Raw genomic sequence first — 15,001 nt, 5'->3', positions numbered from 1 at the left:
GTGCGCGGGCCTCTCACCATCGCGGCCTCTCTTGTTGCGGAGCACAGGCTCCAGACGCGCAGGCTCAGTAATTGTGGCTCACGGGCCCAGTCGCTCCGCGGCATGTGGGATCCTCCCAGACCAGGGCTCGAACCCGTGTCCCCTGCATTGGCAGGCAGACTCTCAACCACTGCGCCACCAGGGAAGCCCCTTCTGTCAGTTTTGATAAGTTGTATTTTTCTAGAAATTTATCTAAAATTTTCAGAATTTTGACATATAATGTTTTGGTAATATTCTTTTATTATCTTTCAAAGTTTCATAAGATCTGAATAACACCTTTTTATTCCTGATCTATGGTATTTGTTTTCTCTCTCTCTTAATCCATCCCACCAGGAGTTTATCAGTTTTGGTAGTTTTGTAAAAATTAACTTATGTTCCTTTTGTACTGATCATTTTCTATTTCATTAATTTCTGCTCTTATTTCCTTTTTCCTTTTTTCTAGATAATTTTTTCTTTCTATAATTTCTTCCCAATATGAATGCTTACCTAAATAAGTTTTGGCCTTCTTATTTTCTAAAATATGTATAAAGCTATATATTTTCCTGTACACATGGCTATAGCTATATCCCACAAGCCTATTTTCAATATCATTCAGTTAAAATATACTCTGATTACTATTAAGATTTCTTCTTTGACCCATGGAAGCATTTGGAAGGGATTTAATAACACGTGGGGATTCTCATTATCTTTTTTGTACTGATTACTAGCAAAATTGCATTATGGTCAGGGAGCATACTCTATATGGGCCTTTAAAATTTGTTGACACAGCTTTTTGGTCCTTTGAAATTTGTTGTGATTTGCATTATAGATTAATCTTTTTTGAAAATGCTTGTGTGTGTACTTGAAAAGGCATCTCAAATTATTAGTTGCAGTGTTTTATATCTGCCCACTAGGTCAAATTAATTGTACTGTTCAGATCTTCTGTGACCTTACTGATTTTATGGTCTGCTTGGTCCATAAGAAAGATGTTTTGAAACTTTACAGAATAATTATGGATTTGTCTGTTTCTTCTCATTTATTTTGAGGCTATAATGTCAGGTGCCTTAAATTTAGAATTGTTATATCTTCTTGGTGAATTGAATTTTTCATTTTTAAGACATCATTTAGCATGTCTCTGGTAATAGTTTTTACTTTAAAGTTTCTTTTGTCTGATATTAATGTCACTTCTCTAGATTCTTTTGCACCCTGTATCTTTTTCTATGCTTTTATTTTTAATCTTTGTATTTAAAATATGGTTTGGTTTTCTATCCATTCTGACATTTGTCTTTATAATTTAATTGGACTTATACTTGGGTTTAAACCTTAATTTTTTTGCACCTGTCTTAGATTTCTTTTTCTCTCCTCTCTTAACTATCTTTTGGGTTGATTAATTTTTTTATCGTTCCATTTCCCCACTGTTTGCTCAGAGGTTTTAGTCTTTTACTTTCTTTTAGTGGTTATCCTAGCTATTGCAGCAAGTCTAATTAAAAGTCTTTTACTAAAGTCTAATATTTATACCTTTAACTCTCTTCTTGGACAATGCAGAGTTCTTAGAGTACATTTTACTACTACTCCTTACTTACACTGCTATTGTTGCTGTGTACTCTATTGTTTTAAACTCAAGAAGACATTATTATTATTATTGTTTTATACAGTCAGTGTCCTTTTACCCACATATTTAGCTCTTGCATTACTCTTCATTCTGTCCTGAATCTCTGACCTTATATTGGGGATCATTTTTTGTTTTTCTCTGAAGAATACCCTTTAATGTGTCTTTTATTGTAGGTCTGCTGGTGATTCATTCTTAGTTTTTGTTTAATGATATGTATAAGTGATTTTTTTGCATCGTTCTTGAACCTGTGTCCTGATGTCTTTCCTCAGTTTTGGAAAGTTTTTGGCCTTAACTTTTTCAAATTTTGTTTCTGCCCGTTTTCTCTCTTCTTCTTCCAGACTTCAATTACATATGTATTAAACATATTCTCTTTATCTTCCATGTCTCATGCCCTTTTCTCAATATTTTCCAGCTTGTTTTCCCTTCTGTGCTTCATTCTGGATTTTTTTTTTTTTTTTTGACCTATCTTCCACTTTAGCAAGTCTCTTCCGTTTTTTCTAACCTGCTGTTAAAACTATCTGTTGAATTCTTAATGTTGATTTTGTGTTTTTTAGTTCTAGAATTTTCAAACAGTTCATTTTTATAGTCGCCAGTTCTCTGAAGTTCTCAATTTTGTCTTTTATCCTTTGAGCAGAGCAGCATGTGTGTTTGGTACCTCCAATACCTGGAGTCCATGTGTATGTACCTCTTTCTACTATCGTGGGAGTTTTTTTGGGTTCATTTTTGGTTTTTTTTTTTGCTGATTTTCTCTCATGGCATCATGTTTTGGGCCTGGGTATTTTTGCTTGTGTGTCAGAAATTGTATTTGTATAATTATTTTAGAAATAATTTGAGGCCTAGGATGATGTCTTCTTCTACAGAGAGTTTTAGGTTTGCTTCTGCCAGGGACCTGGGAAGCACTAGCAAGCCAGGGTCATCTTAATCCAGTTTTGGTGACTGATGTCTTTGAAGCAAAGTTGCAGTTCCTGGTAAGGCCTGTCGAATTCTGGCTCACCCAGTCTTAAGGTGCAACATTTTGGATACTAACCCAGAGCGGGAATTCACCATGGTTACTGTCCCCATAAGCCCTGGAAGTTAGTTAAAAGTGCCTCTTGGCCGACCTTCCAGAATTGTCACCCACTCCCTGGACAAAAAACCCCCAAATGTCTTTGCCCTCCCCCTGGTCCAGCAATTCTTGCTGGTCTTATTAGCTCTGCCTTCAAGCAGATGTTTTTGATATTTTGTCGAGCTTTTTCTACTTGACTTCAGCAGTTGGGTTGGCTCCAATTATATACTCTAGCATTGCTTGAAGTGAAAGTCTAGCTCTTTCATTTTATGTCAGATATATATATATATATCCAATGAGTGCAAACATTTTCACTGTTATAATTTGCATTTCCTTGATTAGTAGTAAGGTTGAGCATCTTTTCATATACTTACTGGCTATTTTTTCTCTTTTGTCAATTTATTTGGTCCATATCTTTTTTGGGTAGTTTTCTTTTTACATACTGATCTAGCACTTTATATATTCTCTTTTTTAAAATTTATTTTATTAAAGTATAGTTGATTTACAATGTTGTGTTAATTTCTGCTGTACAGCAAAGTGATTCAGTTATGCATATGTATACATTCTTTTTCATATTCTTTTCCATTAGGTTTATCACAGGATATTGAATACAGTTCCCTGTGCTATATAGTAGGACCTTGTTGTTTATCCATTCTATATATAATAGTTGCATCTGCTAATCCTCAACTCTCAATCCACCCCCTCCCCTAAACCCCTTCCCCTTGGCAAGCACAAGTCTGTTCTCTATCTGTGAGTCTGTTTCATAGATACATCATTTGTGTCATACTTTAGATTACACATATAAGTGGTATCATATGGTATTTGTCTTTCTCTTTCTGACTTACTTCACTTAGTATGATCATCTCTGGTTGGACCCATGTTGCTGCAAATGGCATTATTTCACTCTTTTTTATGGCTGGGTAGCATTCCATTGTATATATGTACCATATCTTCTTTATGCATTTTTCTGTTGATGGCCATTTAGGTTGTTTCCATGTCTTGGTATTGTGACTAGTAGCACTTTATATATTCTTGATGTTGATTGTTATATGTTGCAGATATCTTCTCCTATTCTTTAACAAGTCTTTTACATTTGGATTATGACTGTATCAAATAAAAGCTTTTAATTTTTAGGTATTCAAATCTCTCTGTCTTTTACGGCTTCTATGTTTTGTGTCTTGCAGATTAGGACATAATAAATATTTTATATTTCGTTTTTAATATTTATCTCTTTAATTCTTTTGGACTGGATTTTTTTGTGTACATTGTGAAATACCTGGTTTCTTAGCTAAATGAATAGACTGTTGGGAGAAGAGCTTCTTTTTCCTTCTACCGTAAAGATTTTTGTAGGCCTCAGGTAACCCACACTTGGGGTGCTTCCCTCTCCTTCCCACACACTCCTGCCTTGTGGAATAAACAGCTTGAATGTTGTCTTAGGGCAGTCCTCCTGGCTGTGTGACATGGAGGGGAATGACTGAAAGGGAGACAAGAGGTTATGATCTGCCATCACACAGATGTTGAGGCCAGTGATAATGTGTAAGGCCTACATCCTTTTTTGTAACTAGTTTATTTTTGTAAAAGTGAGAGGTATTCAATCTAAAAAATTCAAATGTTATATGAAAGTTCAAAGAAGAAAGGGGAAAGATGCCCCCAAATTGTACACAGAGGTGACTGTCTTTTGGCTCTTTCCGTGTATGTCTGTGATACGCATGTGAGCGCACACATGGCTTTATGTGTTGGATCCTACAAACCATTTCTGTGTTGTTTGAGTCAGCAGCCCTAGTGGACGTTGCTCCAGGCGTTACACATAGATCTATATGTGCTCGTAGCCCAGTGTTAAGAGCATGAACTTCAGAGTCAAAACACCTGGGTTTGAGTCTAGCCTAGCAGTGCAGAGTGGACAGGTCGATCTATGTCTGTTTCCTTATCCATAAACTGGGACACTAGCAGTGCCTGCCTGTGGGGTCGCTGTGGGGATGAAGTGAGTTAACACACAGTTGGTGATCCCTCTGTTTGCAGTGTCATTCATGGAAGCTGCATGACATTCTAGTGTGCTATGTGACCTGGGGACAGGGCCTTGGTGTGTGTCTGTGTGCCGCTATCTTGAGGTATAGAGTGATACGCTCAGTGCTGTCAGTGTGGCTAGCACATCAATAGCTGAGGCCACTTACTGCTTTTTCTTCCAAGGTGGGCTGTGATTGTCTTGCCAAAGACAAGTCCTAGGTCCCAGGTTTTGGAATCAGGGTCCATACACTGCCTGCAGTGAGAGGTCAGAGGGCAGCACTGGCCTCTAATGAGCTCTTTGGGACTGGGTCTTCCTAACCCACCCCCAGGTCTGGGACCAGTTCTTGGACCTCTCCAGTGGGGAAGGGTGTGTGTGGCGATGCTGTGGAGCTGACCTTTCCTTCCCCTGCAGGTTCAGCAGTACCGGGTCGCCATGACTGCGAAAGACTGCTCCATCATGATCGCACTCTCTCCTTGTCTGCAGGATGCAAGGTGAGGCACCTGCTACTATGTCGTGTGTCCTTGGTCTAGCAGGGTTTTGTGGATTGGCAAGAGAGTTGGTGTCCCTATATTTAGAGAGGCTCTGGCAGGATCATGTTTATTAAACAGAGGCCGATTTCCAAGGCCTACTTGATATCATGGGGATTATTAACTCTTGCTCTTTAGAAGTTTGTAATACAGTCAAAAAGACATTATTGAGAATAATTTTAAAAGCTTGTTCACTCAAGTTTACTATTATTTTCTAAGAAAATATCTCAAGGGCTTGGATACTGTGGTCCAAATTCCTTTCTCTCAAAGAAAACCCCAAGCTACCATCATGGCTCAGAGGCCCAAGAAGCTGTAGGGTCCTGTGGGCCTTATTTTTCCTCCTTTTACCAGGTCCTGATGTGCCAACCTTTATAGTCATTTCGAAGCCTTTAAAACAACATTCCATTGTTCTGCTTCCTCTTTGCAGCATCTTTTCCTGGACATCATTATTCAGTCCCTTCTCTGCCTTTTTTAGGAATTTAGGATGAACCTGATAATCTTCTCTCAGTGATTAGATGGCATCTTCAGCATTGATCTTCAGGGTGCCAAACCCCACACACAGTTTTGCAGAATGTTTCACAATCTTCTGATGTGTGTTCCTGGGTCAAGATGATCTCGTCACTGGCTGCCAGCCACCTGTTTTTCTGATGCTTTTGAACTAAACATTCCCAGGAGTCCTGCTTCTTGGAAGGCACAGAATTGTCCACTTTCTGATAGGAAACACGGAGGGACATTTATAGGGCATAACTGAAATATTAAAAAAAAAAAAAGAAGATTGTTCTATTTAGTTGAAAACTCTCATTATCCCCTAAGAAAATGCCCCCAGTGGTTAGTGACAGGAATCCATTTGGATTAAGCAGTGTTGTTAGATGAGAGAAAACCACACAGATGTGATTATCTGTTGCCCTTCCTGAAGCAAGGATGCAGTCAGGATAGAGAAATGTGAGGGGCTGAGGGCCAGGAGTCCTGACACCCTTGACCAGCTGCTCGGCAGAAACCGACATGGTGGGAGAGGAGCGGGGACACGTGTCCAGAAACTTCTGAGCCATGTGGTCACCAGTGTCATCCCCAGGGCAGAGAAGCATTTCAGGTGTCAGGAACCTCAGGCCTGGGCTCACTGGGAGCTTGAGGTCAACAAATGGTCAGACTCTCCTCAGCAGTGGCTCTTGGGCCGTGCTCCCACCAGCCTCTGTGTGATGGACTCCTCTCTTTATTCACATCATCTTATTGGGTGTTGGTTCTGATGTGACGTGAGGTATCCTATAAAATGTGCAGCCCTTTTGAGGGCCGGAGATGTTCACTGTCCCAGCCCTGCTGTGTGGAGCTTGGGTTTCCGGCTCTGAGACTGAGACTCAGAAGCAAGACCTTAATTTGTACATATGTTCTCTGCTGTTCAGGAGGGAGTAGCTAAGACCCCAGCAACTGAGCCTGGGATTCATTTTTCCTGTAAATAGTATTTCTGAGCAGGAATTGAGCTAGAGTCTAGGCCTTGATTAGGCTCATTAAATAGGAATGTTTTACCTGCCTTCCCTCTCCCAGGCAGGAGCTTTTGAAATTGGAATTTTGTTGGCTTGTTTTGTTTTTTTGATAATTTCGACATCTAGAAGAGTAGTACACATGGAGAAACCAGGACTCCTGAATACTTCTCTTGGGCTAAACTGAGCTTATATAATGTATTTAACCAATCATTTGGATGCATACTATGTATCAAGCACTCTGAGAGCTAAGTGATATATATAGCAATCTTAGTACAAAATTCAGAATTAGCCTGAAAGTGTTTTTTAAGTACAAGTAATTGTTCATATTTTGTTATAAGCATACAACTATTACAATATTTAGCAAGACCACAACTAAACCCTAAGAAACAAAATACCGAACACTGCAGATACAATGTGAGAATAAAACACGAAACTAGATCTCTCTCTCCAAATGTGAAAAAGTACAAAGGAGCAAGAGTTTCTCACCAGACATGCTAAAGGACACGAAAAGAGAAGTCTGTCCTCAACATTTTATCCATTTGGCTGTTGAATAGCCAGATCTACTTTCTGCATTTTCTTAGGTTTTGTAATACTTGGCTCACGATAAAGTAACTTTCTTAGCATTCGTTTATACTACTGGGATATGGTGAATATCAATCGAGTATTCTACATAATTGCTTTTCCATCTTTCTGCACATTAACTCTCTCTTGTCTGGTGTGCTGGCGGGTATCACAGTAGGTGCCTCTCTTGCAGAAGCTTCTAGCACTAGTGCATACAGTTGGCATAGACAGAGATGGAATGCATATTGATGCACAGAATGGGTGCTCTTTGTGAGTTGGGTTGAGAGGATTTGGGAGGTTTGTGTATTCTGAAATTGCTCTTTTGCTTCCAGCTCCGATCAAAGGCCCATTGTCCCTTCATCGAGATCCAGGTTTGCCTTCTCCGTGTCTGTGCTGGATCTTGACCTCAAGCCCTATGAGAGCATTCCTCATCAGTATAAACTGGATGGCAAGATAGTCAACTACTATTTAAAGACTGTACATGCCAAAGACGCCACCGTGATGTCGACTAGGTTCAAGGAAAGCGAAGATTGCACATTAGTTCTCCATAAGGTCTAACTTTTTTCCTGTAGTGGTTTTGAAACTTGAACATAGAATGTGAAGGTTGAATGATAGAGTTTCTGTTGCGTTGGGTGACTTTTGGCTGTGAATGTTTTTGCTTTTCAACCCCTGCTCAGGTGGGACTGCCTCTGGGAGACACAGAATGGAAGAGCACTAAAAACATCTTCCAGGACAAGGAATGTTGGACATGAGCCCAGCAGTGTGCTGTGTCCCAGGAGGCCCCTCTGGGCATTTCTCCCTTTCCACCCAGGGCTCACGTCTCATCCCTAAAAAGCCTTATAAGACACAAGGTTTGGATCTCCTACCACCAGAATCCTAACACAGAAAACTTGAATTGTCACATATACCTTAGAGTTCGGACTTTTAAGAAAACACAGATACTACTGGAACTTTCCCAGCTGAGTTACTTGGTCACTTTCCCAATGCAAGCCATGTGTCAGTGCAGGTTTAGTGGTTCCCTGCTGTGGAAAGCAGTAAGTTGTTGATATGGACATCAGTTTTGAGCAGTAGACTCGGAGTCCCTGTGGAGATGCCATACCCACCGCTCTGCACAGGGTCAGCAGGGAGCGTGGGACTCAGGGCAGGGGTTGACACCACTCATGCGAGCACTGACTTTTTTTTTGTGCTGAATGATTTATATCATCTTTAACTTTAGGGGAGACAAGGTGTTCTTTCCCACCTGAAATTGCTGCTGTGGGAGCTGGAAGCAGAGCTGCAACTCTGAGCTGCTGTGCCCAGCGTGGGTGTCATGGGGTGGCTGTGCTCCTGCCAGCTCTGTGTTCCTGGCATTTTTGGGTGTTTGGGAAACCTCAGCTACTTCTGCCAGAGCCAGCATCGGGTTTTCCCTCCTTCCCCATACCTGTTCCTCCCTTGGGTTTCACTAAGATGTGTGGTGATAGTGGCCTTGAGTGGTGCTGGACCACCTCCCCGTTGGGGCTGCCCAAAGCCCTGCTTCCGCAAGACTCCTGGCTGGCACTAAGAGGGTTCTTGTTGGGGTCACCAAAAGTGTGCCCAGCTGCTATGAAAACTGTTGGGAATCTTGGCTTCAGTTTTTTATTCTATGGTAGGTTGTATAGATTATTTATATCATCATTTTGAGGGACTAATGAAGGCTTATTGTAATATAATATTAGTGAAACCATGGGATTGTATGAAAATACTACACAAAAAATGAGAATATTTTGCTGATTGTAAATTTTTGTGGGGAATTTTGTGATAAATTGAGAATTATGCTTATTAGAATCAAGCCAGCTCTTCCAGAATTTATTCTCCAATTCTGTCCTATCATTTACTTCTTACTACCATTTACTACTTACTACTTAACTTCTACACTCAGAGGTTCAAAAACATATTCAAATGACACACACCTCTCATTCATGTGGTGTGTTGGGGTACAGGGGCTTTGGAGATTCCACTCATAGGGGTGTGCATGGAGCCGCGTTCTCGTGGGCAAGTTACAGGCTCCAGAGTGCGTGGAAGTAGGCAGCTGCCAGAGTTGTTTTGGCCTGAGGTTCCTTGTTGCTGGCCTGGGGTGAGGATGGTCTTGACCAGGGTGTGCAGAGGACCCTGAGTGCCTGTGTGCAGAGCTCTGGAACGCCAGCTCCTCAAGGAGGTGGGCTGGGTAGCCTCCTGTTGCCTGTCCTGGCTGGTCTGGACTGTCTGAAAACCATCACCCTCTACTTGGGGGGAAGAGGTGATAGATGAGTGTCCCCTGCTAGAGGGTCTTGACCCAATCCTTTGCTCTCCTCACACTCCACCTCGGCCCCTGCTCTGAGGCTTTCATTTGATTGAAACAATGTTTTCACCCATTCTACTTTAAACTGGCAACTCAGGTCAGTGCAGCACTTAGACTCTGGGGGACTTTAATGAAAACACTGTTTCTTCTGTGCGGAGGGACCAGGGGTGCTAAGGTCCTGTGTGAAGGGACAGTGCCGTATTTGCTGTCTTACTGTGTTTTTTTATGCTAACCGCTCTACTTTTTTGTGGAAGACCAAGAAGAGTGAATGTCAGAGGACTTGCTGCTGAGAGGTGCTGTGAAAGCCTCCCCAGTGCTGCTTTCCAGAGCCAGGAGGCGAGGCGGGTGGTGTGGCTCTCCAGAGGTTTCCGAGGAATGTCTACGAGATGAGGCTGCGTTGGCAAGCCCTCCAAGAGTCCCTAGGTGGTGGGTGACAGGAGGAGGGCCGACCTTTGAGATGGGCTGGGGCCACCTCTGCCCTCATATTCATATCAAGGGGGGCGCACAGTGGCTCCCCACATCCCAGGGTGGACAGCACTCCTGTACTTCCTCAGATGTTGAGTTTACTTTTAAAAATACACTATATGTGTCACTTGTTTGGTATTTTGAATTTAAATAACTGTATTTATTTTTCATGTCCTGACAACTTATATATAATGTGCCATAACTGCATAAACATGTTCTAGAGGTAAGGTTTCTAAGTGGAAAAGAGCAAATTTTTATATTCAATAAAATCACATGCCTCCAGGTGCAGCATCTTACTTCTACGTGTAGTTGTTCCGTGTTCGGGAACTAGTTGCTTGCCTCTGTGTGAAGTGATTTAATCAGACTTTCCAGAGTGGCTTCAGTGCCCAGCACGCCCAGTAGGGCTCGGAAGCTGAGAGGAGCAGTTTCCATGACTCCGTTCTTGTCCAGTTCCAGGGCTGTAAAGAAAACAAACACCTGGGTAAGAAGCTTCACCGAGACAATGCCCTCATTCTCTGCTGGCCACACTGAATGGGAAGGCAGGACGACTGAATCATGACCTTGAACAGAGCACTTACCCAAATGCCTGAGGCAGAGACATTGAACACTCAGCCTAGGAGGGCCGTGGGGGAGCAATCCCCCTTGCCTGTGCTTTTTGAGTGATTATGGACAAAAATATTTTGAAAACCGATTTAAAAAGTACATTAATGAAATTTTTGACTTTTGATTCTTGCCATGTAAACCCAGATGAAATAAGTAGGTGTCTGTGTTGAGCATAGTGAGAAATCACCAGAACATCCCTACCTTGCAGTGGCACTTTGGTGAGAAGATCCAGCTTTGGCAAAACCTTCCCTTCTTCATCTATTTGTATCCTCCAAACAATTACTAGTTCAAACCTGAAAGAGGTAAGATGCATTGCTAAGTGCTCTTGAAATCAGACTAAACTCTATGCAGCACCTGCCTCTCTCTCTAGAGGAGAGAATGCCCACCCAGGCAGGAGTGCTGCTCTCCTCCCAACCATCCTTGGAGTTCCTGCCCTTCCCCAAGGCCGTGCTCAGACTCCCCTGATCTTAAAGACCCACAGATGAAGAGAGAGTATGGCCAGTTAAACATGAAAAGATGTTCAACATCATGAACAAACAGGAAAATGGAAACTAAGACCATAGTAAGATACTGTTTTGTACCCACTGCATATTAGTGTGATCATACAAGTGAAGTACAGGATATAGAGCAATAAGAACTTAAAAATTACTGGTGGGAAACATAAATTGATAAACTACTTTGAAAAGAATTTGGCAGTGACAGCTGAATCTGCCCTATGACCCAGGAATTTCACTTCTAGGTATATGCCTAAGAGAAGCTTGTGTACTTGTGTGCCAGGGGACATGAACAGGAATGTTAGAAATAGTGGAAATTGATGAATAACCCAAATGCCCAAGACCTGAAGAATGCAGAAATACATATATTCACCTAATGGAGTATAAGCACTGAAAATGAATGAACTACAGCTACATGCACCACCAGAGGTGAATTTTGGAAATAACGTTGAATAAGGCAAGTTCCAGAAGCTTACATAACTACAACACCATTTTAAGGCTTGGAAACAAAACATCTTTAGGCACAGGTCACAGAAGCACATCCTGTCCATGTGCACATAAAGGTGCCCATGGTGGGTGGAGGGAGACCCAGATGAGTTCTCCCCTCACTCAGTGCTTGCTGACTCCCCACATTTCTTGAAATAAGTTGGTGAAAATAGAGCTCCACCCCTCGTGGCCTCCCCTCCTTGGCCTCCTAAGGACCCCAGCAGTGAGACTGGCACCTTTTCCTTAACAGACCCCTTCTGTGTTTACAGTCCCCACATGGTCCCGCTTGTGCTCTCCTGCCATCGGCTGCTTATCTGTTATGACTCCACAGACATATCTCAAGATGTCAGTTAGGTGGTTTACATTTGTTTTCTATTTGTAACCCTCATTTTTAACAGGAAACAACCGTCTGGGTGTTGGGGAGGGACTTGGTGGGGCCTGTGCACTCACCCTGGTCGGCTGGGGCTCCTGATGCCCATGCAGCTGGAGGAGGCCCCCTCTGAAAGGTGCACAGCCTCTGGGTACTTTTCCTGTGGGGAGAAGAAACGGTTAGAGAAATCTGTGGGGCGCAGGGACGCTGTTCCAGGTGACTGAAAAGAAGCAAGAAACCCTTTTCAGGTGTCTCTTGCATTCCCTGAAAGTCTTTAATTTTCAGGTGTGCCATTTTCTCATCCAGGCATCATGGCGTCCTGGCCATGGCCATCCCCACTCCTGCCTTCTGTGGTCATCAGCACTGCCTGTTCTAGATCTCCACTGACACACAGCCTCCAGGATTCCACACCATCAAGTGCCCAGTGTTAACAGGTTACACAACTCCATTCTGATTTCACTGGCTTGTCTACTCAGGGCCCCACAGCGTTTGGCCGACCTGCTTCCTTTGTCTGTCTTGTGACCTGGACAGCTTGAGGAGGCTGGTCGGGCATGCTGGCCAGCTGACCCACCAAGGTGATGCTGATCCTGATGACTGAAGTGAGGTGCTGTCTGCCAGGTTTCTCACTGTAAAGCAAATGTTTTTCTCTAGAGTGCTAGCATTTGACCTTAAAAGCCTTTCAAACTGAGGCCTGTGGGTTGGCCCCCACCACAATGGATGCTTCCACCATCTGTCCTCACACTTGCTGCCGAATGGCCCTAGCCTGTATATTGGTAACTGTGGGCACATGGCTCCTGCACAGCCAGTGCGGGGCCACCCGGACTCCCCCAGTGACCTGTGTGTCTCCCCCAGGCATGGTGTCTGGCTATTCTGGATAATAGGGTTTCAGGGAGCATGCTCTGCTAAAAGTTAGCTTCATGATGAGATCGTGTACCATTTTAGAGTCAAAAGTATTCTCTCTAAAGTGGAAATGAAGTCGAATTTCACGAGTTTCTAGGCTTGCAACTCTAAAGTAGGGTTGGCTTTTCCCTCCATGTAATGTAATAGTTCTGGAAATGTCTGCTTCTTTCTATTATTTGTAGCAGGCTCTGGGAACCTCTAGTATTAGACTTGACTTGTAGGTCATGAGAACAACAAAGCTTTGCAGGAATCTGAACAGAATGTTCACAACAAATAGAGTAATGAGTGGCCCCAGCTTCTCAATTCTTGGAAAACTTATTTTTGTTTGTTCTTGTGAGAACAGATTGCGGGGTTGGGGTGATATGATAGAGACTAAAAGTAGGCTCCACAGTGAGATTCTAAGTTCCAAAAGGGTCAGCTTTTGAAAGACACATTTTCTTTCCCTCTTCTCACAGCTCCTGCTGTAGAAACAGACACCTGGACTGATGCTGAAATCACATGGAAGCCTGGCCATGTCCCAAATCCAAACCCAAACCCAGCCATCGTGGCTGCCCCAAACCTCATGGAAGGAAAGTGAGGTGTGCTTCCTCTGAGAAATGTCTGGTCTAGCAGCCAGTCAGAGAAACCCCTCCTCCTGCAAGACAAGGGGCAGGGCTGGAACTGTGGGTGAGCAGAACTTGCCTGCTTCAGAGGATGGGGCCTTCCTGAGGATGCAGGTACTTGACGGGCTGAAGAAAATCAGTTCCGTCAAATGAGGTCTTGTGGGGACAAAGATGTGTCATAACTTCTAAAGGGTGAGCCACATATCAGTGGGTTTGTTGCCAGCGTGTGAGGCCAGTGCTCTCAGACCCCTGTGTGAGAAAGATGCTGATGGAGCGAGAGCACGTCCAAACACCAAGCCATTCTGACCAAAGGCTGGGTTGGGCCTGGTTTAAACTTAGATGATTTCTAATTTCAGCGAAATAGTTTTTATGAGAAAATATATACCTAAGTTTTTTAAATGGAAAGAGTGCTGGTTGATTTTTAAACCTCAGGCTCTTCTAAATTAGTAACAGCTGTATGAGGAATGTAAAGGAGAACATGTGAATGTGGCAGTGTAACTTCCAGGCTGAGCTGGAAGCACGTGGCCTGGGCCAGTTCCAGCCTGAGGCTCAAGGGCTTGGTCTGCTTCCAAGCAGACCTCACAGCCTCTCTAGGCCTTCTCCTCATGAGCAAAAGGAGGGTTTAGATTAGAAACTTCCTCTAAAAAAAATAAAATTTACTCCCTTTAGTTTATAAAATAAAAAACCAAAAGTAGAAACACTAACGTTAGGAAGAGATCAGGCATTTAGTATGTGTTTCTGGAGAGCTTTTAGGGGCTTGTGTGGAAAGTTCCCTTTTATACAAGTTAATAATATTGCCCTGTTTATCCAGCTTCATTCACTTGTCTGGTGACCTCAAATATTCAAAGCTGACAGAAAGAAAGCAACTAAAGGCTGAAAAGTAGCCCAGAGACGCAACATAAAAAGCACAGTCTAGATACTGTCAATGATAGTTAGAAATACAAAGGGTGGGTCTCATCCACATGGGACATGTACAGGTGGCTTTAAGGGAGAAGACAGAGAAATTGTGAAAAGTGATACAACTCTAAATGCAAAGTGGGCCTAAGGTCATAGCATAAGATCAGCACATTTCAATAGCGATTGAAAGTTTTACATATTACCATATTTGACATTCAGAAAAGCCAAATGAATCACCAAGAAAGGATTAAGATGATGTACTCTGATAAGGCAGCAATCTGGCCAAAATATTTTAGAATATTTAACATGAAAAAATAGCTTCACACAAAAAAAGTTGACTGGAAAGTTATCAGCCTGACCTGGACAGCACCTTAGATACTTCACATGCTGCCACTGGTGAAACTAAGGTCGAGGTCTGGTACCTAAAGGGAGCAAATGGGAGGCCTGTGCTTCCCAGTGTTGTTGGGAAGGCTGGGAACAGGCTGCATGGTGCAGGTCCTTTGCACACACTGGGCCTGTCAGCCTTCCACAGGCAGCTTGTCCTAAGCGGTGATTCAAAATGGGTGTTTATTTAGCTGCTTGCCATATGCCTGGACTTTGCAGTCAAGAACTCTCCTGGTGTTTATGATAGAAAAGATGGTA

General features: G+C 42.8%; 2 protein-coding genes across 5 annotated transcripts in view; one reads left to right on the top strand and one right to left on the bottom strand.

Annotated features, from left to right (window-relative positions):
* The window catches only part of IPPK (inositol-pentakisphosphate 2-kinase), a 56,611-nt gene extending 46,329 nt beyond the window's left edge, over nt 1-10,282 (top strand). The window contains exons 12-13 of the mRNA XM_059924403.1: nt 5,092-5,171; nt 7,579-10,282. Of these exons, the coding sequence (XP_059780386.1) occupies nt 5,092-5,171; nt 7,579-7,804 (306 nt within the window). The 3' untranslated portion in view covers nt 7,805-10,282. The remainder of the gene's footprint in view (nt 1-5,091; nt 5,172-7,578) is intronic.
* CENPP (centromere protein P) overlaps nt 4,268-15,001 on the bottom strand; it is a 224,912-nt gene continuing 214,178 nt past the window's right edge. Inside the window, exons 7-10 of one of the 4 annotated variants that reach the window (XR_009503622.1) lie at nt 12,041-12,120; nt 10,812-10,903; nt 10,285-10,465; nt 4,268-5,954 (exon numbers count right to left, since the gene is read on the bottom strand). Coding sequence is in view for 3 of the 4 variants with exons in the window: in XM_059924405.1 (XP_059780388.1) it covers nt 10,335-10,465; nt 10,812-10,903; nt 12,041-12,120 (303 nt within the window). In the remaining variant the exon portion in view is untranslated. Of the gene's footprint in view, nt 5,955-10,151; nt 10,466-10,811; nt 10,904-12,040; nt 12,121-15,001 lie in introns of those variants that run through there. The other 3 variants (XM_059924405.1, XM_059924404.1, XM_059924406.1) reach the window with 3 other exon arrangements.

The sequence above is a fragment of the Balaenoptera ricei genome, chromosome 6 (genome assembly GCF_028023285.1).
Source record: "Balaenoptera ricei isolate mBalRic1 chromosome 6, mBalRic1.hap2, whole genome shotgun sequence".
NCBI lineage: Eukaryota > Metazoa > Chordata > Mammalia > Artiodactyla > Balaenopteridae > Balaenoptera > Balaenoptera ricei.
This window is presented reverse-complemented; position numbering and strand designations above follow the sequence as displayed.